Source organism: Oncorhynchus mykiss, chromosome 18, assembly GCF_057628025.1.
Source record: "Oncorhynchus mykiss isolate SJ-2025 chromosome 18, ASM5762802v1, whole genome shotgun sequence".
NCBI lineage: Eukaryota > Metazoa > Chordata > Actinopteri > Salmoniformes > Salmonidae > Oncorhynchus > Oncorhynchus mykiss.
In genome coordinates, this window is record NC_143039.1 from 73,843,765 (window position 1) to 73,868,169 (window position 24,405).

The 24,405-nt window shown below is 43.5% G+C and overlaps 2 protein-coding genes across 8 annotated transcripts in view; both read right to left on the bottom strand.

Moving 5' to 3' along the window:
- Nucleotides 1-911: 911 nt before the first annotated feature.
- Nucleotides 912-7,665, bottom strand: LOC110496892 (tRNA selenocysteine 1-associated protein 1). 7 transcript variants are annotated; one of them, XR_016488627.1, is made up of 9 exons: nt 7,512-7,648; nt 5,861-5,958; nt 4,828-4,927; nt 4,399-4,471; nt 4,161-4,292; nt 3,866-3,982; nt 1,812-3,219; nt 1,639-1,672; nt 912-1,277 (listed from the first exon to the last, which is right to left on the bottom strand). XR_016488627.1 is itself a non-coding variant. In XM_090209392.1 (9 exons), exons 5-9 carry the CDS (start codon nt 4,238-4,240, stop codon nt 1,117-1,119), a joined length of 588 nt encoding a protein of 195 aa, XP_090065518.1. In that variant the 5' UTR covers nt 4,241-4,292; nt 4,399-4,471; nt 4,828-4,930; nt 5,861-5,958; nt 7,512-7,665; the 3' UTR covers nt 912-1,116. The 7 variants fall into 7 exon arrangements, 4 of the variants coding, with proteins under 4 accessions (XP_090065518.1, XP_036809455.2, XP_036809456.2 ...); XR_016488625.1 differs by having other exon boundaries at nt 4,419-4,471; nt 4,828-4,930; nt 7,512-7,646; XR_016488626.1 differs by having other exon boundaries at nt 4,828-4,930; nt 7,512-7,646.
- A 1,035-nt stretch (nt 7,666-8,700) lies between these two features.
- The window catches only part of LOC110496716 (phosphatidylinositol-3-phosphatase SAC1-A), a 32,932-nt gene continuing 17,227 nt past the window's right edge, over nt 8,701-24,405 (bottom strand). Inside the window, exons 6-20 of the mRNA XM_036953559.2 lie at nt 22,932-22,991; nt 22,628-22,661; nt 22,106-22,207; nt 21,568-21,653; nt 21,371-21,457; nt 21,130-21,198; nt 20,943-21,022; nt 20,263-20,361; nt 17,272-17,410; nt 15,952-16,021; nt 15,676-15,748; nt 12,191-12,284; nt 11,840-11,932; nt 11,520-11,577; nt 8,701-11,274 (exon numbers count right to left, since the gene is read on the bottom strand). Coding sequence (XP_036809454.1) covers nt 11,138-11,274; nt 11,520-11,577; nt 11,840-11,932; nt 12,191-12,284; nt 15,676-15,748; nt 15,952-16,021; nt 17,272-17,410; nt 20,263-20,361; nt 20,943-21,022; nt 21,130-21,198; nt 21,371-21,457; nt 21,568-21,653; nt 22,106-22,207; nt 22,628-22,661; nt 22,932-22,991 — 1,281 coding nt within the window. The 3' untranslated portion in view covers nt 8,701-11,137. The remainder of the gene's footprint in view (nt 11,275-11,519; nt 11,578-11,839; nt 11,933-12,190; nt 12,285-15,675; nt 15,749-15,951; nt 16,022-17,271; nt 17,411-20,262; nt 20,362-20,942; nt 21,023-21,129; nt 21,199-21,370; nt 21,458-21,567; nt 21,654-22,105; nt 22,208-22,627; nt 22,662-22,931; nt 22,992-24,405) is intronic.

The following is a 24,405-nucleotide window of genomic DNA, read 5'->3' on the forward strand; positions in this document are numbered from 1 at the left end:
GAAATCACCTCAGCTCTGTGACACGTAGAAGGAAATCACCTCAGCTCTGTGACATGTAGAAGGAAATCACCTCAGCTCTGTGACATGTAGAAGGAAATCACCTCAGTCAGCTCTGTGACATGTAGAAGGAAATCACCTCAGCTCTGTGACATGTAGAAGGAAATCACCTCAGCTCTGTGACACGTAGAAGGAAATCACCTCAGTCAGCTCTGTGACATGTAGAAGGAAATCACCTCAGCTCTGTGACATGTCATTTCTATCTGCAGCCGTTCCACAACATTGTATTTTTGCTAAACTCTATGTGACTGGAAACAACTGTCATTTTGGTTGGGACAATTCTATAGGACATTTCTACCTGGCAACATGATACATATGTTTATTCTTACTTTACAAACACATATGTGTAACGGATGTGAAACGGCTAGCTTAGTTAGCGTGGGCGCTAAATAGCGTTTCAATCAGTGACGTCACTTGCCCTGAGACCTTGAAGTAGTGGTTCCCCTTGCTCTGCAAGGGCCGCGGCTTTTGTGGAGCGATGGGTAACGACGCTTCGTGGGTGACTGTTGTTGAGGTGTGCAGAAGGTCCCTGGTTCGCGCCCGGGTATGGGCGAGGGGACGGTTTAAACTTATACTGTTACATATGGAAACAGACGGAAGGCAGTGTAACACTGCAGATTACTCAATCACTTACTCCTCAATTGAGAAGGGAAAAGACATTAATAAAAAATAAAAAAATTAAAACACTGAAATGGCCCTCTAATTCCCTATACAGTGCACTACTTTTGACCAGTGACCTTCGGGCCCTGGAAAAAAAAGCTATGTTGCACTTAAGTGAACAGAGGGCCATTTAGGATACAGACATCATCGTTGCGGTTTAGCAAAGCATAAGACATGAAAATGGGAAGCTATTCTTAGGTACAGGATGAGCCACGTGTCCAGTTTATTTGTTGTTAAAAAAAAAGAAGAGATGTCAATAGATGCACAAAATAAATCATTTTTTGTTGATTAACAAACAACATTTGTAAGCAAATGGCAGTTATTGTCAAGGACTGGGGATGTCTTTAGCCTACAGAAAATAATATGAGAGGCCAAATAACATAGCAAGAGGATATTGCCTCAACAGTAGACAGGTTCTAGAAGGGTACTCGTGGTTCCAAAGGTTTGTTCCGAGGATTCCAAGGGTTGCCAGTGGCACTGGATAAGGGCGTCATACAGTTCCTCACTGTGTTCCATAAACTTCCTGTTGGCTTCCACCACATCCAGCTCTGGGTTAGGATCTACAATAGAGGGAAAGGTTGCCACAGTGATTATTTGATCCCTGCTGCTGTCACAGGTGGGATCTGAACCCCAGTCTCTCTAACGGGTGAAACCAATGGCTTTAACCATTAGATCTAGGAGGAAATTCCCCCTTGGGCCGAGAAGAGACAAATGATTCTGAAGTTGCAGGCAGGTCTACCTCATCACAAAAGCACGAGTCCGCTAAATTACATGTACTGTTAAATCCTCTGAACATGCAGGATATCAATCGATCTTCATTATGAACCACCTAAAATTCCTCAAGAATCTTTTAGCTCATCGTCCACACTAGTCTTGGTGAAAAACAAGTAGGGGAAAAAAACAACAATAAAAAACACCAACCTTCCAGACCATCATCTTCAAAAGCTTCATTTTCCTGAAATGTTAAATGACGGTGTATATTGAAAAGTCATAACTACATGAAGGTGTTAATATTGCATGTCTAACAACAAAGTGACGTTGAGCTACGTAAAACACATCACCAGTAAAAGGGGATGCCAGGCAGCAAATCTTACCTGTGCAGGATTCTGTGTGTAATCATACTGGTTGTAGTTGTAGCCGCCATAGTTGCCCCCATTCTGGTCGTAGCCCCAAGAGCCCCATCCACTACCGTACGGCTGTTGATTGTGCTGATTGTATTGGTTCTGGTTGTGTCTGTAGCCTCCTCCGTGGGACCCCCATCCCCTGTTGTCTGATTGATTATGCCGAGTTCTAAAAAGGAGAGGGAGAGAGCGACACAGCAGCACGATTTGTGACCTGTTGCCACAAGAAAAGGGCAACCAGTGAAGAACAAACACCATTGTAAATACAACCCATATTTATGCTTATTTATTTTCCCTTTTGTACTTTAACTATTTGCACATAATGACATTTGTAATGTCTTTATACTTTTGTGAGTGTAAGGTTTACTGTTCATTTTTATTGTTTATTATCTACTTCACTTGCTTTGGCAATGTTAACATATGTTTCCCATGACAATAAAGCCCTTAAATTGAATTGAGAGAGAGAGAGAGAGCACATTATGGGTAACCCGAAGGAATTGGACAATGATGAAACCCACATCTTTGAGTTAAAAAAAACAAGATATTCTACTCAGGTCTTCTTGAGAGCTTTGCAAAAGACTGACGAGGGGAATAGTCAAACAATGGTGGCCTAGTGGTTAGAGCGTTGGACTAGTAACCGGAAGGTTGCAAGTTCAAACCCCCGAGCTGACAAGGTACAAATCTGTCGTTCTGCCCCTGAACAGGCAGTTAACCCACTGTTCCTAGGCCGTCATTGAAAATAAGAATTTGTTCTTAACTGACTTGCCTGGTTAAATAAAGGTAAAATAAAAATACACTATACACACACAATTATGTGGACACCCCTTCAAATGAGTGGATAAAGCTATTTCTCAGCCACACCCGTTGTTGACAGGTGTATAAAATCTCCATAGACTACATTGGTAGTAAAATGACCTTACTGACTTTCAACGTGGCACTGTCATAGGATGCCACCTTTCCAACAAGTCAGTTTGTTAGATTTCTGCCCTGCTAGAGCTGCCCCGGTCAACTGTAAGTGCTGTTATTGTGAAGTGGAAATGTCTAGGAGCAACAAAGGCTCATCGAAGTGTTGCAAAACTCACTCCCAAGTTCCAAACTGCCTCTGGAACAACAATAACAATAACTGTTCATTGGGAACTTCATGAAAATGAGTTTCCATGGCAGAGCAGCCACACACAAACCTAAGATTACCATGTGCAAATGCCAAGCGTCGGCTGGAGTGGTGTAAAGCTCGCCACCATTGGACTCTGGAGCAGTGGAAACGCGTTCTCTGGAGGGATGAATCACGCTTCACCACCTGGCAGTCCGACAGACGAATCTGGGTTTGGCAGATGCCAGGAGAACACTACCTGCCCCGATGCATAGTGCCAACAGTAAAGTTCTGTAGAGGAGGAATAATGGTCTGGGTCTGTTTATCATGGTTCAAGCTAGGCCCCTTCGTTCCAGTGAATGGAATATTAACGCTACAGCATACAATGATATTCTAGACGATTCTGCGCTTCCAACTTTGTGGTAACAGTTTGGGGAAGACCCTTTCCTGTTCCAGCATGACAATGACCCAGTGCACAAAGCGAGGTCCATACAGAAATGGTTTGTCAAGATCAGTGTGGAAGAACTTGATGGGTCTGCACAGAGCCCTGACCCCATCGAGCACCTTTTGAGATGTAATTGGAACGCCGACTGCGGGCCAGGCCTAATCGCTCCAACATCAGTGCCCAACCACACTAATGCTCTTGTGGCTGAAAGGAAGCAAGTCCCCGCAGCAATGTTCCAACATCTAGTGGAAAGCCTTTTCCATTAAGAGTTGAGGCTGTTATAGCAGCAAAGAAGGGACCAACTCCATATTAATGCTCATGATTTTGGAATGAGATGTTTTGACGAGAAGGTGTCTTATGGTCATGTAAAGGTGGTTTGGAAAACGAATGGGTTATGCTTCAACCCTGGTTTTACAAATGAAGAAGGCAAGTTCTTACTACGCTACGGAATATAAACCATGTCTGGAGACAACTATACAAAATATAACTCACTTGTTAGCAGCTAAGCTCAGTCGTAGGGGCTTGCTCCCGAGCCCCACCGCTCCCTGACACTCCTCCAGCGCCAGCTTCTGAAGCCTCTGGTCTGGGAACTGGACAAACCCACAACCCCTGGAAACAAGAGAAACATTCAAACAAAGTAAGTAAATAACTAGAGAGCTTCAGCTGTGAATACTTTTTTTTTGTTGGTACATGTAGTGGAAGAAGTTTAGACATTTAAAAAATAAAAATCACATAAATCTGGATGTATGGACCCAGCATAATGACTATAACATCCTGCTGGACTCACTTGGAGTTCTCCGTGCCATCCAGCACCAACTTCCCCCCACGACAGGAAGGGTAGCGGTTGTAAAAGAACTCGTAGAGCATCCCGTCATCCACTTCAGGTGTGAGATCCCCAACAAACAGGGAATAGAGTGGACTGTAGCAGAGAGAAAGGGGGGAGGGGGGGGGGGGGGGGGGGAAGAGTTCGGCCGTTAATTTACAATGCTTCTATAAGGCATCTCATGACATACAGTTTGACTTACAATCGAGCTTGTTGATATACCCGCTTTCTCCTTGCTTCCCAAAAGTGGCCCGGTTTAAATTGAATCTTCGAGGCTGTTAAGTACAAAAAAGGCTTCCTTTAAAAATGATAATTTACAATATGATGACAATATGTATTAACCTATACAAATGCCACAATGTGGCTAATGGCACAGAGATCTTCTGTTTGGCTCAAGTCACCAAAAGGGAGCATTTATAAACTGCTAAAATTTAGGTCTGCATCCCATAGGGCTCTGGTCAAAAGTAGTGAACTATATAGGGGATAGGGTGCCATAGGGCTCTGGTTAAAAGTAGTGAACTATATAGGGGATAGGGTGCCATTCGGCATGCTTCCTAGAATCCATAACATCCAAGTAGTTATGGATATATGGTATATTGGTATATAAATGGTATATAAATGGTATATTTACCGGTGTGGCTCCTGGCAGTGCTTTTCCATTGACTTTACGAAGACACCGCTCAGCTGTGGCTTCATCCGTCAGCTCCACGAAGCAGTAGCCTGCTGCACCCCTACTGAAGAACAACACAGAGAAGGCATAACGGTCCAATGTTGCATTCAAAAGGATGGCTTCTTTTAGCTGTGTATTGGGTGTAGCTATGGCCTGGGTACCAGTCGGGTTTGTGCCATCATGCCACTCCTTGTAAGGAGGTCAAACCTCCTGCTGCAGAGACCCGATGGACGCTCTAGTCTAGAGTGCCTGGTTAAATTATGGTTAGGAGCATTTTTTTTAAAACTCTTAAAGTACGAAGAATTAGATGTAATTGTTGTAAAAATGTGTGAGTGTGTTAATTTAAAATGACGTTATAGTACGCTAATTTCCCTACGGCGGACAGAACATGTAACTACATCACACAGACTAACGTTTTCACTACACAAGAATTACAGGATATACAAATAATTTTTTACCTCAGAGCGGTGATGTTAGCATAAAAGTTCATAGTGATCACAATCTCACAAAATTGATTGGTACTAAAGCAAAGATATTGATCTGTTTATTTTGATCAGTGTTTTTTTCTTTCTTCCCATACTCAATCCAGTCCGTAGTGGAACTTAAGCCTTGTTCATATTACCCATAAACACTCAGTTACACACAAGTGGCAATACCATCACAAAGTAAAACAGGAATGGTACTCACTTAAAAGGAATGAGTCATTGTTTACAAATTACTAGAAATCCCATAAACCCATTGTCAAAAACCACATCTTCTCATCTACTTCTGTAGTTTGGTAACTTCCTGTTCTTTGACAGACAGACTAGTCTGAAGAAGTTTGCCGCGGCAGTCTCGCAACGGAGCCTTCAACCGCAACGGGAGCCTCCAATCGCAACGGGAGCCTCCAATCGCAACGGGAGCCTCCAATCGCAACGGGAGCCTCCAATCGCAACGTTACCGGATCTACACTTTCAGGTCTAACGCACTAACGTTAGGCGGAAAAACCACTCACCCAGTCATCTTGTTGCGTATAATCCGTGCACTCACCACCAACTCCCCCATGGTGCCGAAGGCTCGGGTTATGAACTTCTCGTCCATGTAGGGCTCCAACTACCAAAACAAACACAGTAAGACGTTATCATATCACATGTTAACGTAGATATAAGTTAACTACCACACGTCACCTGCAACTATTATACAGACTGCGTTTCGCTACTTAATTAGGTGTCAATGCAGTACCATCTGCAGCAAGGTAGCACTAATAAACCAAGTCAGTTAGCTAAAGTTCTGCATGTAGCCGCCTAACGTTCTGCATGTAGCCGCCTAACGTTCTGTATGTAGCCGCCTAACGTTCTGTATGTATCCGCCTAACGTTCTGTATGTAGCCGCCTAACGTTCTGTATGTAGCCGCCTAACGTTCTGTATGTAGCCGCCTAACGTTCTGCATGTAGCCGCCTAACGTTCTGTATGTAGCCGCCTAACGTTCTGTATGTAGCCGCCTAACGTTCTGTATGTAGCCGCCTAACGTTCTGTATGAAGCCGCCTAACGTTCTGTATGTAGCCGCCTAACGTTCTGCATGTAGCCGCCTAACGTTCTGTATGTATCCGCCTAACGTTCTGTATGTAGCCGCCTAACGTTCTGTATGTAGCCGCCTAACGTTCTGTATGTAGCCGCCTAACGTTCTGTATGTAGCCGCCTAACGTTCTGCATGTAGCCACTAACGTTCTGTATGTAGCCGCCTAACGTTCTGTATGTAGCCGCCTAACGTTCTGTATGTAGCCGCCTAACGTTCTGCATGTAGCCACTAACGTTCTGTATGAAGCCGCCTAACGTTCTGTATGTAGCCGCCTAACGTTCTGCATGTAGCCACTAACGTTCTGTATGTAGCAGCCTAACGTTCTGTATGTAGCCGCCTAACGTTCTGCATGTAGCCACTAACGTTCTGTATGAAGCCACTAACGTTCTGTATGAAGCCACTAACGTTCTGTATGAAGCCGCCTAACGTTCTGCATGTAGCCACTAACGTTCTGTATGTAGCCGCCTAACGTTCTGTATGTAGCCACTAACGTTCTGTATGAAGCCGCCTAACGTTCTGTATGTAGCCGCCTAACGTTCTGTATGAAGCCACCTAACGTTCTGTATGTAGCCGCCTAACGTTCTGCATGTAGCCGCCTAACGTTCTGTATGTAGCCGCCTAACGTTCTGCATGTAGCCACTAACGTTCTGTATGTAGCCGCCTAACGTTCTGCATGTAGCCGCCTAATGTTCTGTATGTAGCCGCCTAACGTTCTGCATGTAGCCGCCTAACGTTCTGTATGTAGCCGCCTAACGTTCTGCATGTAGCCACTAACGTTCTGTATGTAGCCGCCTAACGTTCTGCATGTAGCCACTAACGTTCTGTATGTAGCCGCCTAACGTTCTGCATGTAGCCGCCTAATGTTCTGTATGTAGCCGCCTAACGTTCTGCATGTAGCCGCCTAACGTTCTGTATGTAGCCGCCTAACGTTCTGCATGTAGCCACTAACGTTCTGTATGTAGCCGCCTAACGTTCTGCATGTAGCCACTAACGTTAGCTAGCTAACCAACCAAATAATGTCAGTATGCTGGCAAATACGCAGAAAGCATTAAAAATATATATCGACTGAAATGGTTCGATACTCACGTTTCCCATCCATAGGGTGCTCATGATTTGGACCTGAAAATAATAATAAAAAATATATTTACATACAAAACTGTAAGCTGTGAACCCTTTAAATGACAACAAGCCTCTTTGTACGTATCGGAAGTGTTTCTGCGCATGCGCAAAACTCCTCTCTAGCCTGGTCCCAGATCTGTTAGTTTATTTATAAAATCATCCATAAACCTCTTACGTGGACTCAAATAAGTAGGGAATAACGTGTCAGTTGACAGTTTAATTTACAGCAAGGTCTTTACCTAGTTCTAGGACATTGGGGGAAAAAATGTGCCCTTAAATCGTGACTCAGTTCAATTACACATAAGGTTTATTGGGCAAAGGAGTTGTGTGTGTGTGTGTGTCTGTGGTGGGGTGGGTTGTTAAGAACCGCGACGCCCGGTCTGAACATTAACATGGATCGCATGCAATATGATTTTGGAAGCTTAAGGACCTTATCTTTCATATCAACGAGAAATAATTGTCAAAAAACTAAAGGTTGAATTGATACCTTTACACGATTGGGGTTCTTACTGGCCATGTTACAGATAGATGGAAGACAGCACTACCTGTGCTAATTAGCTATCTGCGTCTCCGAACACCTGTGTGTAAACGGAAGACAGACGCCACAAACTTGTAACTGAAACTGTTGACTGTAACTGTGTTACAACCGGTTAAAAACAGTCTATAGTACGTGTGTATTTTGCATTTGTTGAAATTATTTTGATGTGATGTGAAAGTCAAGGGATATTTTTCTAGAACCGTACCGCAATTGTGAATCGAGTCAGGTTTAGAGGGAGTATTTGGCTGTTTTGGCACCATAGCCAATTCGCCCTTTAAAAAGAACGTGTAAGGTGCTTGAACTAAGCCCTTATAAGGAGTAATGTTAAGCTCATGTAGTCCATTATTGGGCTAGGGATAGGTAGGATGGCCTATTCGAGTATATGGCCATTCATGATGAAATAGCACAGTTATATCTTACATCGTTCACTATAGTGTTGTTTGCTTTATTCCATCTGATTGGATATAAGTATAATCATGTCAAATTTTACCATCAAATTACTGTAGCAAGCTACTGATCCTGTCATACCCCTGAACCACTCAGTAACATGTCCTTGCCAGTGGCAGTACAGCAAGCTACTGATCCTGTCATACCCCTGAACCACTCAGTAACATGTCCTTGCCAGTGGCAGTACTTGGATATTTTTATTCAATAGTCGTGTCTATGATCACCTACTGGGAACATGGCTTTTCTGGTAAACCAATCAAGATCGAGTTTCATAGTGAACAGCCCACCACTTACAAAATGTTTTTTTTTTTTTAAAGTCTACAACTAACCTCAGTCAGTTGATATACTGGCCAGGGTCTTCGTGGCTATCCTGGGTTCCAGTCTCTTTGTGCTATCATGCCAACTCCATGTCACTCATTGATTTGGCATGATGGCACAAACACATCTGGGACCAGGCTACATCACAGCCCAGTTACATGTGTTAAGGTCATATGGGAACGTTCAGGGTTTTGAATACCAACAAAATGAATGGTGATGGAGGGAAGAGAAAATCATCCACTATTAATGCATTCTCAAACACAACCATATTCCAAAATGCATTAATATTCTGAGAACAGCAGAGGCTGCTGAGGGGGGGGGGGGGGGGGGGGGGGGTTAGGCTCATCATAATGGCTTGGAACAGAGCGAATGGAACGACATCAAGTACCATTCCCCTCATTACAACAAGCCCGTCCTCCCGAATTAAAAAGGTGCTACCAACCTCCAGTGTCTGAGATAAATATTCAAAACATAAGCCCAAGATTCTTTCCAATCCCCGTGTAAGCAAAAATAGTCACCGTGCAAATCATACACATTTAAAAATGTGGTTGTTGACTCACAAAAGATCATTCAATTCTCATCCAGATAAAAAAAAAAAAATACATCACTGCGTGATCTTTACATTTAGTATAGACTCTGCAAATAAGTGCTCAGCATACAATCTCATTGTAAAATATACAGTATATATATATATAATTACAAGGATATGTTCATGGAAACACAACAGTAGACAAGCTTGAGTTGGTCCTCCCTCCTTAGTAGTTACCACTGCCTAGCTAGAATAAATATTAGTTCTAGTATATTAACTAATACATTCTAATTTAGCTTTAAAATGTTGTAGTAAATCAATACATTGTATTAATGTATTCTAAAAGGAACAATGGAATTGTACTGATGTTGTAAAATATTTTACGCCCCGTGACCTCAACGTCTGTATTTAGAATAAGTGCTCAACACTGCATATGCAAGATGGAAATAATCTGAACAGGAAAGTAGACACACAAAGGCATTGCAACAAACTGTCCACAAAACAAATCTATCGAAGAGAGGAAAATCCTGAAACCCATTAAAGAGGAGAAATCATATTCACGATAACAAGGAATGGTTATGTCCACTTCCTCAAATCATGGAGGGGGCCAAGCTTGTAAGGCAGGTCTAAAGTGTGGTTTTAAATTCAATTAAATGTAAATGTAAATTCTTTATCTGGAGCATAACAATCCCTAAATACTGTGAGAAGTAAACTAGAAAACAATGACAAGTCAAGGTTATGACAGAACTATGGTATAGTGACTACCCTAATTACCAACAATGAATGAACAACATCTCCCACCGCTCAGATCACATACCATGTGCAACTTATTTCATGTTCACCCAGAATGCAACAAAAATAAGATGGTAAGCTAAGCAAGAATCCTTTTACTTAAAAATAGAATTCATAAATATTTAGCATGATTCATGTTCATAGTAGGAATACATTCTCCCCCCCACCACCACCACAACCCCACACACATCATTCGTCTCTAGGAGAACTAGCTAGTTTAGATATATATACACGCGTGTTCTTTAAACTAGTAGTATAGCAAGGCGTATTACATTCAAGTGAACAACCAAAACATGTTATCTTTCCAAACAAAGTACCCCCAGTCATTATAGTGCATGTTATAGTGCCAACCGTTTCTCTGTAGTTTAAAAATACATTGCATTTGAATTACAGTAAACAGAAAAGTTAAACCAAAGAAACCATTCATTAAATGTATAACAAGAATATTGAATATCGTCTTGTCATCAAAAGTTGCTTTCATGAAAAATGAACAATTACGCTGCAATTCACTAAAGTGCCATCAAAACGTTTTCTGAGAGACCTCTGTAATAGCCATCACCGTGTGGGTGCCTTCAAAGTGGTTAAACCATCACCGAGGTTGACCGACTGTACACCAGCCTTGTCCAACAGAGAAATTAAACATCATTAGGAAGGAAGTGAAGGAGGACAGACTGATGGGAGACTGTAGAGTTCAGAGCGGCTTCAGTAGGTATGCTGCCTGATAAACAGGAGTTCTGGGTCAGAGTAGAAACCCCTATAGAAACCATAGGTCTATGTGCCAAATGGAACCCTATTCCAGTGCACTATATAGGGAATAGGGTGCCATTTGGGACGCATCCTAGGAGGACAGTGTGGAGAGCGGGTCAGTACAGTGTCCGAGCCTCAAGCAGCCAGGAGGAAGAAGAGTTGGATGAAGATGAAGAGGTATTAGGAGTCCGCTGGGCCGAGCTGTTTTCCACACACACGCGTTCAGTCCATCTTCTCTTTCTGCACCAGTTTGGGGGCGTCCACAAAGTCGCGGCCGTTGAAGACGATGACAGCAGCGGTGACAGCGGCAGCAGTGCCCCAGAACAACACATAGGCCAGGGTCTCAGTCCACGTGTCACCTGGGAAAAGAGAGAGGGACACCACTCGTCAGAGAAGGACAAATATCAAGGATACAAAGATGGAGAGGGGGGAAACTCGTTAGAGACTATAAATAAATACATTTGTGTGACCGGAAATCACAGCAAATTGTTAAGGACACAAAACTGAACTAGCATGCCCCCTGTGTCCTGAGGTTAACAGAGCTAAAAGTTAAAAGGCTAGAATGTTCCTTTAGACAAGTGGTTGTCAGATGGGGTTCTCTTACCAGCCATGAGGAGGCAGATGATACACATGGAGAATGCTACCACCATGATGATGGGCAGCTGCAAGACAAAAGACAACAAAACATACATTACTCATAGTTTGGGGTGGAAAGCAGAACTCAATATTTATAAAATAATACAAATAAATGGAGGAGAGAGGACCAGAGACGTTGTCATGTAAAGTGAATCACAAAACATGACGCTCAGTCTGGACATTCTGAGTGGTGCCAGGACATCCCAAAAAGAACCCCTCTCTCTCTCTCCTCACTTCTGACCATGACACATCCCCATTACTACTGTGAGTTGGAGAGAGGCAACTGACCGTGAGGAACTTCCAGTCCTTTTGGATACGGAGTGGAGTTGGGCCGTCCGTTTCATACACAGCGTAGTTTCCAAGGAACAAATCAATGGAATCCTGGAGACACACAGTCCTTTTTAAGCAATAAAGGGGTGACCACAAAAACACAGCAAAATAACTCCATGTCTCGCTAAAACACATGGATGAACAATGTTTTTCTAAAATTATGATTTTGGAGGAAAACAATTGGTCTTAAGCAGGAAATTGGTCTAACTACACAGCAAATATCTGACAGTAATACATTATTCCTACCTTATGTAGGTCAAAATGTGTCATTTTTCTAGGCCTTTTAAAATTGAAAAAACCCAGACGTACCTGTCTGAAGCCGTCAGAGAAGTTATTCTTGTAGTAACGGATGGCAGAGTTCACGCCGTCCATCACCAGACCCATCTGAGTCCTCTTCCCTGTCCTGACGAAGGACAAGAAATAACACACACTGTCAACTCTCCCAACAAGGACAGGAACTAACAACCATCAATAACAGACACTGTCAAGTCACCAACAAGCAAGTAGTCAGGCTGTCTACCATAATGTCCACGTAGCAATACTAATGACAGGTGAAGGAGAAATAACCACCATCCACATCTCATGGCCATACAGACCTTATCTACCAACCAGATAGTACCTAGCCAGTTTGCATAGAAATGACAGAAAAAGGTGACCTCAAATTGAAGCCACACAACCAACAGTTGACCTCCAAACTAAACAAGCATAGGCTCTGTAGACAATAAATGTCGTTCCACATGATTGTGTCCCACTTGTTGATTCTTCACAAAAAAATACAGTTTTATCTTTATGTTTGAAGCCTGAAATGTGGCAAAAGGTCGCAAAGTTCAAGGGGGCCGAATACTTTCGCAAGGCACTGTATATTTCAGATGTCAGCAGCACACCGACATCCAGGCCTGTATATATATATATATTTCAGATGTCAGCAGCACACCGACATCCAGGCCTGTATATATATATTTCAGATGTCAGCAGCACACCGACATCCAGGCCTGTATATATATATATTTCAGATGTCAGCAGCACACCGACATCCAGGCCTGTATATATATATATATATATATTTCAGATGTCAGCAGCACACCGACATCCAGGCCTGTATATATATATATATATATATTTCAGATGTCAGCAGCACACCGACATCCAGGCCTGTATATATATATATTTCAGATGTCAGCAGCACACCGACATCCAGGCCTGTATATATATATATATATATATTTCAGATGTCAGCAGCACACCGACATCCAGGCCTGTATATATATATATATATTTCAGATGTCAGCAGCACACCGACATCCAGGCCTGTATATATATATTTCAGATGTCAGCAGCACACCGACATCCAGGCCTGTATATATATATATATATATATATATATATATATATATATATATATTTCAGATGTCAGCAGCACACCGACATCCAGGCCTGTATATATATATATATATTTCAGATGTCAGCAGCACACCGACATCCAGGCCTGTATATATATATATTTCAGATGTCAGCAGCACACCGACATCCAGGCCTGTATATATATATATATATATTTCAGATGTCAGCAGCACACCGACATCCAGGCCTGTATATATATATATATATTTCAGATGTCAGCAGCACACCGACATCCAGGCCTGTATATATATATATATTTCAGATGTCAGCAGCACACCGACATCCAGGCCTGTATATATATATTTCAGATGTCAGCAGCACACCGACATCCAGGCCTGTATATATATATATATATATATATATATATATATATATTTCAGATGTCAGCAGCACACCGACATCCAGGCCTGTTTACAGTGCCTTCAGAAAGTATTCATACGCCTTGACTTATTCCACATTTTGTTACAGCCTGAATTCTGAAAGGATGAAATATGTTTTTATCTCACCCATCGGCACACAACAGAACATTCAATACTCACACCCGATTCAATACTTTGTAGAATAATTTGTGAGTGTTTCTGGGTAAGTTTCTAAGAGCTTTCCACACCTGGATTGTGTAACATTTTCCCATTATTATTTTCAAAATTCTTCAAGCTCTGTTAAAAATTGGTTGTTGATCGTTGCTAGACAACCATTTTCAGGTTTTGCCATAGATTTTCAAGTAGATTTAAGTCAAAACTAACTCGGCCACTCAGGAACATTCACTGTCTTCTTGGTAAGCAACTCCAGTGTAGATTTGTCTTTGTGTTTTAGGTTACTGACGTGCTGAAAGGTGAATTCATCTCCCATTGCCTGGTGGAAAGCAGACAATCAGATTTTGCCTGTTCTTAGCTACATTCCGTTTAGTTTTTCTATCCTGAAAAACTCTCCAGTCCTTAACGATTACAAGCATACCCATAACGTGATGCAGCCACCGATATGAATTAAAATATGTAGAGTGGTACTCTGTTTTATTAAATTTGCCCCAAACATAATACTTTGTATTCAGGACATAGTTAATTTCTTTGCCATTATTTTTGCAGTATTACTTTAGTGCCTAGTTGCAAACAGGATGCATGTTCTGGAATCTATTTTTTCTGTACAGGCTTCCTTTTCACTGTCAATTAGGTTATTATTGTGGAATTACTACAATGTTGATCCATCCTCAGTTCTCTCATATCACAACCATTAAACTTCGTAACGGTTTTAAATACACCGTTGGCCTCATGATGAAATCCCTGAGCAGTTTCCTTCCTCTCCAGCAACTGAGTTAGGAAGGACTCTTTGTAGTGACTGGGTGTATTAATACATCATCCAAAGTGTAATTAATAACTTCACCATGTTCAAAGAGAAATTAAATATCTGCTTTTTAATTTTTTACCCATCTACCAATAGGTACCCTTCTTTGCAAGGCATTGGAAAATCTCCCCGGTCTTTGAGATTGAATCTGTGTTTGAAATTCACTGCTCAACTAAGGGACCTCATAGATAATTGTATGTGTGGGATAAAGAGATGAGGTAGTCATTAAAGAATCAAGTTAAACACTATTATTACACACAGAATGAATCCATGCAAAATATGTGACTTGTTAAGCACATTTTTACTCCTGAACTTATTTAGGCTTGCCATAACAAATACTTGACATTTCAAATGTTTTTTATTTTTATTAATTTGTAAAAATGTCAAAAAACGGCCTCCCGGGTGGCGCAGTGGGTTAAGGGCGCTGTACTGCAGCGCCAGCTGTGCCATCTGAGTCCCTGGGTTCGCGCACAGGCTCTGTCGTAACCGGCCGCGACCGGGAGGTCCGTGGGGCGACGCACAATTGGCCTAGTGTCGTCCGGGTTAGGGAGGGCTTGGTCGGTAAGTGTGTCCTTGTCTCATCGCGCACCAGCGACTCCTGTGGCGGGCTGGGCGCAGTGTACGCTAACCAAGGTTGCCAGGTGCACGGTGTTTCCTCCGACACATTGGTGTGGCTGGCTTCCGGGTTGGATGCGCGCTGTGTTAAGAAGCAGTGCGGCTTGGTTGGGTTGTGTATCGGAGGACGCATGACTTTCAACCTTCGTCTCTCCCGAGCCCGTACGGGAGTTGTAGCGATGAGACAAGATAGTAGCTACTACAACAATTGGATACCATGAAATTGGGGAGAAAAAGGGGGTACAATTAAAAAAAAAATTTTTTTTTAAATGTCAAAAAACATAATTCCACCTAGACATTATGGGTTATTGTGTGTAGGCTAACATGAAATTCAGGCTGTAACACAACAACATGTTGAAAAAGTCCAAGGGGTTATAGAAAATATCTCAAGGCACTGTATAGTTCAAAGGTCAGCAGCACACCCACACGTATTTCTATACCTGGTGAAGTCAGTCTTCAAGGCTCCCGTACCAGCGTACTGTTTGGCGCATGCATTGGCATTGTCAGCCCAAGCTATCACAGAAAACAGACAAGACATTGTTAGTGAGCAGAGCAGCGTGACAGACTAGACAGATCAACCTCATATGACACTTAAAAGCTGAGTTCACACACTGACAGCCTCCTTGGCCCAGGGCTGAGTTTAACCCAGGGTTAGCGGTAGCCCTGGGATAAAATTCTGCACCGTGATGGGTTGTAGAGGGGCGGGACCCACTTACCATTCTTGTAGATCTTCTCAAAATCGGCCTGTTCCTCAATCCGCTGGGCCACATGCAGGACACCCATCCTCTGTGGACAACCACCAAACAAACATACATAAGTCAATTTAGAAGGGGAACAAGGGTCAGGGGACAAGGGTCAGGGGACAAGGGTCAGGGCTCAGTCATTCATCTTTATCTCTAAAAAGAAAAAAAAAACTGTCAATAGTAAGTTATTCAACTGTGGGAAACAGTAGCTAGTTGTCTTTGTTCAACCCTTGGGTCAACTCTCTAACTTTCTTAAGTTGCTTCTCTTCTTTAACTGTCAGAATGATAACTCCCACAGTGTGTGAAACAAAGGGGTTTGAGGTACTCTGCCTGGTCGCGGAGTATCGGTCAAGGGATGTGTTGTGTAAACTACTGCAGAGCGGTGGACAGGTTTTTATTTTCTTCAAGTAATAATGAGTTGTGTAAACTACTGCAGAGCGGTGGACAGGTTATTTTCTTCAAGTAATAATGAGTTGTGTAAACTACTGCAGAGCGGTGGACAGGTTTTTATTTTCTTCAAGTAATAATGAGTTGTGTAAACTACTGCAGAGCGGTGGGCAGGTTTTTATTTTCTTCAAGTAATAATGAGTTGTGTAAACTACTGCAGAGCGGTGGGCAGGTTTTTATTTCTTCAAGTGATAATGAGTGCAACCCTCCTAGCTCCTACCTGTAGCTGGGACTGTACAAGTTAGTCGGCAGTAAAGGATCCCTCTGAGTTTAAGTGTAACACCCACACACCAGTAGCTGGGACTGTATTGCGGCAGAATGGGGTACCTCTGTCTGCTCCATCGGAGTGTACCGTCTAGCAAAAAGAAGCGCGTACCATCCACACACCTGTAGCCTGGACTGTATGGAGTGGCGGGCCAGCTCGGGAGGACTTCCTACCTGTAGCTGGGACTGTATGGAGCGGCAGGCCAGCTCTGGGGGACTTCCTACCTGTAGCTGGGACTGTATGGAGTGGCAGGCCAGCTCTGGGGGACTTCCTACCTGTAGCTGGGACTGTATGGAGTGGCGGGCCAGCTCTGGGGGACTTCCTACCTGTAGCTGGGACTGTATGGAGTGGCAGGCCAGCTCTGGGGGACTTCCTACCTGTAGCTGGGACTGTATGGAGTGGTGGGCCAGCTCTGGGGGACTTCCTACCTGTAGCTGGAACTGTATGGAGTGGCAGGCCAGCTCTGGGGGACTTCCTACCTGTAGCTGGGACTGTATGGAGTGGCAGGCCAGCTCTGGGGGACTTCCTACCTGTAGCTGGGACTGTATGGAACGGCGGGCCAGCTCTGGGGGACTTCCTACCTGTAGCTGGGACTGTATGGAACGGCGGGCCAGCATGCTCTGGATGACGTTGGTGCGGTCCAGACAGTCCATGCAGTTACTGCGGAACGTCCCCTTCTGCTGGGACAACACCTTCCCCTCCGTGTCGACCATGAAGTAGCTGCACAGACAGACAACAGAGGAGTCAGGAGAACACATATCCACAGAGCCATTAACAGCACTGTAATGTTGGGACACCAACTACCCCTCCGCTGCAGGGAGACAGAGGGTTTATAAATCACAAGACAAGGTTAGGGGTGAATCCCAAAATGTACTACACCGGCTCCGATGCTCGTCGAATATGGCAGGGCTTGCAAACTATTACAAACTACAAAAGGGAAGCACAGCCGCGAGCTGCCCAGTGACACGAGCTAAATTATTTCTATGCTCGCTTCGAGGCAAGTAACACTGAAACATGCAGGAGAGCACCAGCTGTTCCGGATGACTGTGTGATCACACTCCCCGTAGCCGATGTGAGTAAGACCTTTAAACAGGTCAACATTCACAGGGCCGCGGGGCCAGATGGATTACCAGGATGTGTACCCCAGAGCATGCGCTGCCCAACTGGCAAGTGTCTTCACTGACATTTTCAACCTGAGTATGTAATACCAACATGTTTCAAGCAGACCACCATAGTCCCTGTGCCCAAGAACACTAAGGTAACCTTCCTAAATGACTACCGACCCATTGCACTCACTTCTGTAGCCATGAAATGCTTTGAAAGGTTGGTCATGGTTCACAACACCTAAACCCACTCCAATTTGCATACCGCCCCAACAGATCCACAGATGATGCGATCTCAATTGCACTCGACACTGCCCTTTCCCACCTGGACAAAAGGAACACCTATGTGAGAATACCCACTACCCTCTGTACGTGAGAATTCTATACATTGACTACAGCTCAGCGTTCCAACACCCTAGTGACCTCAAAGCTCATCACTAAGCTAAGGACCCTGGGAGTAAGCAACTCCCTCTGCAACTGGATCCTGGACTTCCTGACAGCCGCCCCCAGGTGGTAAGGGTAGGTAACAACACATCCGCCACGCTGATCCTCAACACAGGGGCCCATCAGGGGTGCGTGCTCAGTCCCCTCCTGTACTCCCTGTTCACTCATGACTGCACGGCCAGGCATGACTCCAACACCATCACTAAGTTTGATGATGACACAGTGGAGACCTGTCCGTGAGGTGCAAGGACAACAACCTCTTCCTCAACGTGATCTAGAAAAAGGAGATGATTGTGGACTACAGGAAGACTGAGCACACCCCCATTCTCGTCGACGGGGCTGTAGTGGAGCAGGTTGAGCGCTTCAAGGTCCTTGGTGTCCACATCAACAAACTAACATGGTCCAAGCACACCAAGACAGTCGTGAAGAGGGCACGACAAAACCTATTCCCCCTCAGGAGACTGAAAAGATATGGCATGGGTCCTCAGATCCTCAAAAAGGTTCAACATCTGCACCATCCTGACTGGTTGCATCACTGCCTGGTATGGCAACTGCTTGGCCTCCAACCACAAGGCACTACAGAGGTTAGCGTGTACGGCCTAGTACATCACTGGTGCCAAGCTTCCTGCCATCCAGAACCTCAGTACCAGGTGGTGTCAGAGGAAGGCCCTAAAAAATTGTCAAAGACTCCAGCCACCCTAGTCAGACTGTTCTCTGCTACTGCACGGAAAGCGGTACCAATGCGCCAAGTCTAGGTCCAAGAGGCTTCTAAACAGCTTCTACCCCCAAGCCATAAGACTCCTGAACATCTAATCAAATGGCTACCCAGACTATTTGCATCCCCCTTTACACTGCTGCTACTCTGTTATTATCTATGCATAGTCACTTTAATAACTCTACATGTACATATTACCTCAATACCGGTGACCCCGGTCATGAACTCTGTACCGGTATCCCCTTGTATATAGCCATTTTACTACTGCTCTTTAATTATTTGTTACTTTTATTTTTTTAAACTGCATTGTTGGTTAGGGGTTTGTAAGTAAGCATTTCACTGTAAGGTGAACCTGTTGTATTCGGTGCAGGTGACAAATGCTATTTGATTTGAAATGACTTCCTATTCCCTGTATAGTGCACTGTCGACTTGGGCCCCTGGTCAAAAGTAGTGCACTATGTAGGGAATAGTGTGCCATTTGGGATGCAAACGGGAACACATTTGCCCAGAGGTTAATCCAGAAGTCACTGACCGACTACTGTAATGTACTCACTGGTATTTTACCCTGAAGACCAGACCAGAGATAAATGGGTAGAAAGGAAGCCAACTAGCCTCTCGTATGTTCGTATGCCCATCCTCTCGCTAAGTGTTAGATTCTGCGTTAAACTTCGAACATTTGTTGTACTCAGAAGTATAGTATGTGGGGTGAAAGAGACTTTTTTTTTTTTTACATCAGAAGGTAATGGTTATCTGTAGGAGCCAGATGGCTTTGGAATGTGCTGGGTCAGTGGGAGGAAGTCACAGGGTTGATATAAGGGGAAACGGATGGACATCTGTGGATTAGGCGAATGAGGGGATTGAGGTCAGGTCCCCTGAAGGGAGAAATTATGGTTTATTACCCCATTACCCTCTTCCTGTCGAACCATAATAGATGTAAGGATTGGAGAGAAGGAGGACCTTTTGGGAAGAATTAAACTTGGTTAAGCTTATCGGGGCGGCAGAGTAGCCTAGTGGTTAGAGCGTTGGACTAATAACCGGAAGGTTGCAAGTTCAAATCCCCCGAGCTGACAAATCTGTCGTTCTGCCTCTGAACAGGCAGTTAACCCACTGTTCCTAGGCCGTCATTGAAAATAAGAATTTGTTCTTAACCGACTTGCCTGGTTAAATAAAGGTAAAAAAAATATCTAGTGTCCGTTGAGTTATTTAGTCTGAAAATTAGAACCTAACATAAGGAACTTAACTTGAATCTTGTATGGTTGTGGGTGTAGACTAGCAGCTATTCATAAAGGAGTCTATACGAAGAGTAATACCTGTATTCATCTTGTGTCTCAGCCACATTGTCCACCAGGATATTCAGACGATCCCATCTCATCCTGCTGCACTCCTTGTGGAAGTCAAATGCTACGTACCTGCAGCCAATAGAAGAAACAACATGGCTGTGTGAGTGGATGTGCTAGATCTAAAAACAGGCCTGGGTGGGCCTTTTTTATTTAACCAGGTAGGCCAGTTGAGAACACCTTTATTTAACCAGGTAGGCCAGTTGGGAACAAGTTCTCATTTACAACTGCGACACAAACACGGAGTTACACATGGAATAAACAAACGTGCAAATGCAAATGTAGTAAGATCGGGGAGGTAAGGCAATAAATAGTGGCAAAATAATTACAATTAAACACTGGAGTGATAGATGTGCAAGTAGAGATACTGGGGTACAAAAGAGCAAAAAATAACAATATGGGGTGTCACAATTTCCCATCATCCCGAGCAAGCACAGCTGATTAATCACATTGCGTTCTAAACTGAATATCATGACTGGGTGATTATTAGAGTCAGGTGTGTTAGCTGAGGCTGGGGCAAAACTGTGACACCAATCAGGACCTTGAGGACTGAAGTTCCTCAGGCCTGATCTAAAAAATTAAAAAAAAAAAGAAAGTATAAATCACTGAAATAAGCCAGATGGGTGTTCAGGAGAGGTGCGTTTAGTTCTCACTTGATCATGCCGTTCTCCATGCCAGACACCATCTTGGCAAAGGCTTGTTCCAGTGGCTTCTCTGAACCCTTCTGGTTGACCTAGAAGAAGAACACCATCTTATTATATCCATCTCTCGAATGCTTCTCTCTCACACAATGCTGTGACGTTTTAGCCATCGTGAGGCTTAAATAATGGAGGGTCCTACCAGGTTCAGAATGGTTTGCTTTCCATAGATGAGGACCTGGGAGTCAAAATGCCTCTGAATACCATCCATCTAGGAAGACAGTTGAGATAAATGTTTTTTTTAAATGTATTTTATTTAACTAGGCAATTGGTGATTTGGTAGACAAAAGATCCACAGAGTGGGTTTACCTGACCTTTGACCTGTTGTACTGACAATGGAATAGAAAGATGAAAACGGACAGAAGATTTAAAAAGCCCCTTACGTGATTGGTGTTCTTGCTGATCAGTGGCTTGGGCTTGTATTTCAGGTTGGGCCTCTGAGACCAGAAGAAGGGCATGGAGCCTCGTGTCTGTGGAGGGAAACAGACGTTTTCAGAAAATAAATTAAAATAAAAAAAGGCATGCGCCTAATCAATAACTACTTCTACCTTGTCCACCGTCGTCTCCTTTTCAAACTCACCTGTACGAATGAAGCCCTCCCTCCATTGTACAGGACTATTTGCTCCGTCTCCACAAAGTTAGCAGCGTGGCCCTCAGAATCGATACCTGAGGAAAAACAAAATGATGATAATGAGAGAATGACTACGCATGTCCACCGGGCCATTAATGATTCAACATGCCATTAATGCTGCGCAGTACAGTACTAGGTCCGCATCCCAAATGGCACCCTATTCCCGATAGAGTGCACTACATAGGGAATAGGGTGCCTGTATATAGTTCCCCACATAGGGAATAGGGTTCGCCACATAGGGAATAGGGTTCGCCACATAGGGAATAGGGTTCGCCACATAGGGAATAGGGTTCGCCACATAGGGAATAGGGTTCGCCACATAGGGAATAGGGTTCGCCACATAGGGAATAGGGTTCGCTACATAGGGAATAGGGTTCGCTACATAGGGAATAGGGTTCACTACATAGGGAATAGGGTTCACTACATAGGGAATAGGGTTCACTACATAGGGAATAGGGTGCCGTTTGGGACGCAGCCTGTGTCTCACCTCTGACGTAGTACCTGACCCCAGCCCTGAAGCAGCTCCTCCTGGAGATGAGGATCCATTCAAAGATCTTCCCGTTGATACGGCACGGCTTCATCACGATGACTGGATCAGGGACGTCAAGGACCTCACAGAACACACTGCTACAGCACCGGGCCAAGTTGTACCTAACACCGTGTCCCAAATGGCACCCTAGTCCCCATTTAGAGCACTACTTTAGACTAGGACACATAGGGCTCTGGTCAAAAGTAGCGCACTATATGAAGGACAGGGTGCCATTTGAGACGTACTCTAAGTGGAGGATGTTGTTGTACTTGTACTCTAAGTAGAGGATGTTGCGATTTCTCTCCTGGTAATGACTTTCTAAAGTGTCCCCGAGGGAATGATTTCAGTTGCATCGAGTTGAAATTGGTTCTTCAGAACCCTCAGAGACACCATTCAAACTGTATGTAGTGATGTGGGCCCACTGATCATTACTGCTACACTCGGATCAGTGGGAGCAAAGCAAGACCGTGAAAAGGATACATCCATGGACGACAGGGATCGCAAACTTGTGGAGCTGAAAAGGAATACAAATCATTACATTTAAAAACGGGATACATTAGAACAATAAAGAAAGAAATAACAATAATGGTGGTCATCTATAGCTACTGTTCAAACACAGTTCCTTTTTTGAGGGGTAAGGTTCATGGTATATTGTCCATATTCTAAATACGCTTACCTCTGGTATATTACAATAAGATACAAAGAAGAAAAAAAAAGACTGGACTAGTGTAATGTGTTGTAAGGCAAGGGGGCGGGGTTGTGATGTCATCTTCATATCACTCACCTCTGGCTGTGCAAGGAACTCTCTCAGGAGGCTTCCATTCCACACAAACCTTTGATCTGCCTAGAAACAGGAGAACCAACCAATAAAAAATCAAACCCTCAATCTATAGTGCCTTCGGAAGGTATTCACAACCCTTCTGTTGTGTTACAAAGTGGGATTAAAATTTCATTTTGTCAACGATCTACAAAACAAACGAAGTAAAACAAAAATTTTTTTTTACAAAAAATAACATTGTGTAATTAATGGGGGGGGGGGGGGGGGGATTAATCTCTTGATTAGATAAGTATTCAACTGCATGAGTCAATACATGTTAGAATCACCTTTGGCAGCGATTACAGCTGTGAGTCATTCTGGGTAAGCCTCTAAGAGCTTTTACACACCTGGATTGTGCAATATTTGCCCATTATTCTTTAAATATGTATATACACACACATATATACAAGCTCTGTCAAGTTGATTGTTGATCATTGCTAGACAGCCATTTCCAAGTTTTGCCATATATTTTCAAGATGATTTATGTCAAAACTAACTATGCCGCTCAGGAACATTCAATGTCGTCTTGGTAAGTATTTTGTATAGAACTGGCCTTGAGTTTTCGGTTATTGTCCTGCTGGAAGGTGAAATTGTCTCCCAGTGTCTGATGGAAACCAGACAACCAGGGTATCCTCTACGATTTTGCCTGTGCTTAGTTCTATTCCGTTCCGTTTATCCTAAAAAAAAAAATTCTTAGTCCTTGCCGATGACAAGCATACCCATAACATGATGCAGCCACCACCATGCTTGAAAATATGAAGACTGGTACTCAGTGGTGTGCTGTGTTTACCCCAAACATAATGATTTGTATTCAGGAAATACAATTAATTTCTTTGCCACATATTCTGCTGTATTACTTTAGTGCCTTATTGCAAACAGGATGCATGTTTTGGAATATTTCTTAATTTGTGCAGGCTTCTTTCTTATATTGTAAATAAGAATTAGTTCTTAACTGACTTGCATAAATAAATAAAAAATACTTTTTTTGTAAATCAGCCTGCAGTAAAGAATCTCCATCAGTTTGTGCAGTGGCACCTTGTTCCCTATACAAAACAATACTTTGGACCAGGGCCAATAGGGTGAGAGTATGGACAGAGCACTACTTTGGACCAGGGCCAATAGGGTGAGAGTATGGACAGAGCACTACTTTGGACCAGGGCCAACGAAATGACAGTATGGACAGACAGTAATGCCTGTTCCATTTCAAAACTATGTCACAAGTTCTTCTCACCATTAAAACCAGTCAGAAAAGGTTTCAGTATAGGCGACAGTGAAGATATACTGTACACCATGGTACTACACACATTCAGCACTACAGAGTAATGCCCCAGCTGAAACAGTGGGCGAAAAGGTCAATCTGTTTGTGTATGTTTACATGAGTAAATGCATGCGTGTTTACGAGGGCAAGGTGACTAGTGTGGTTTACATGAATGGCAGGAGC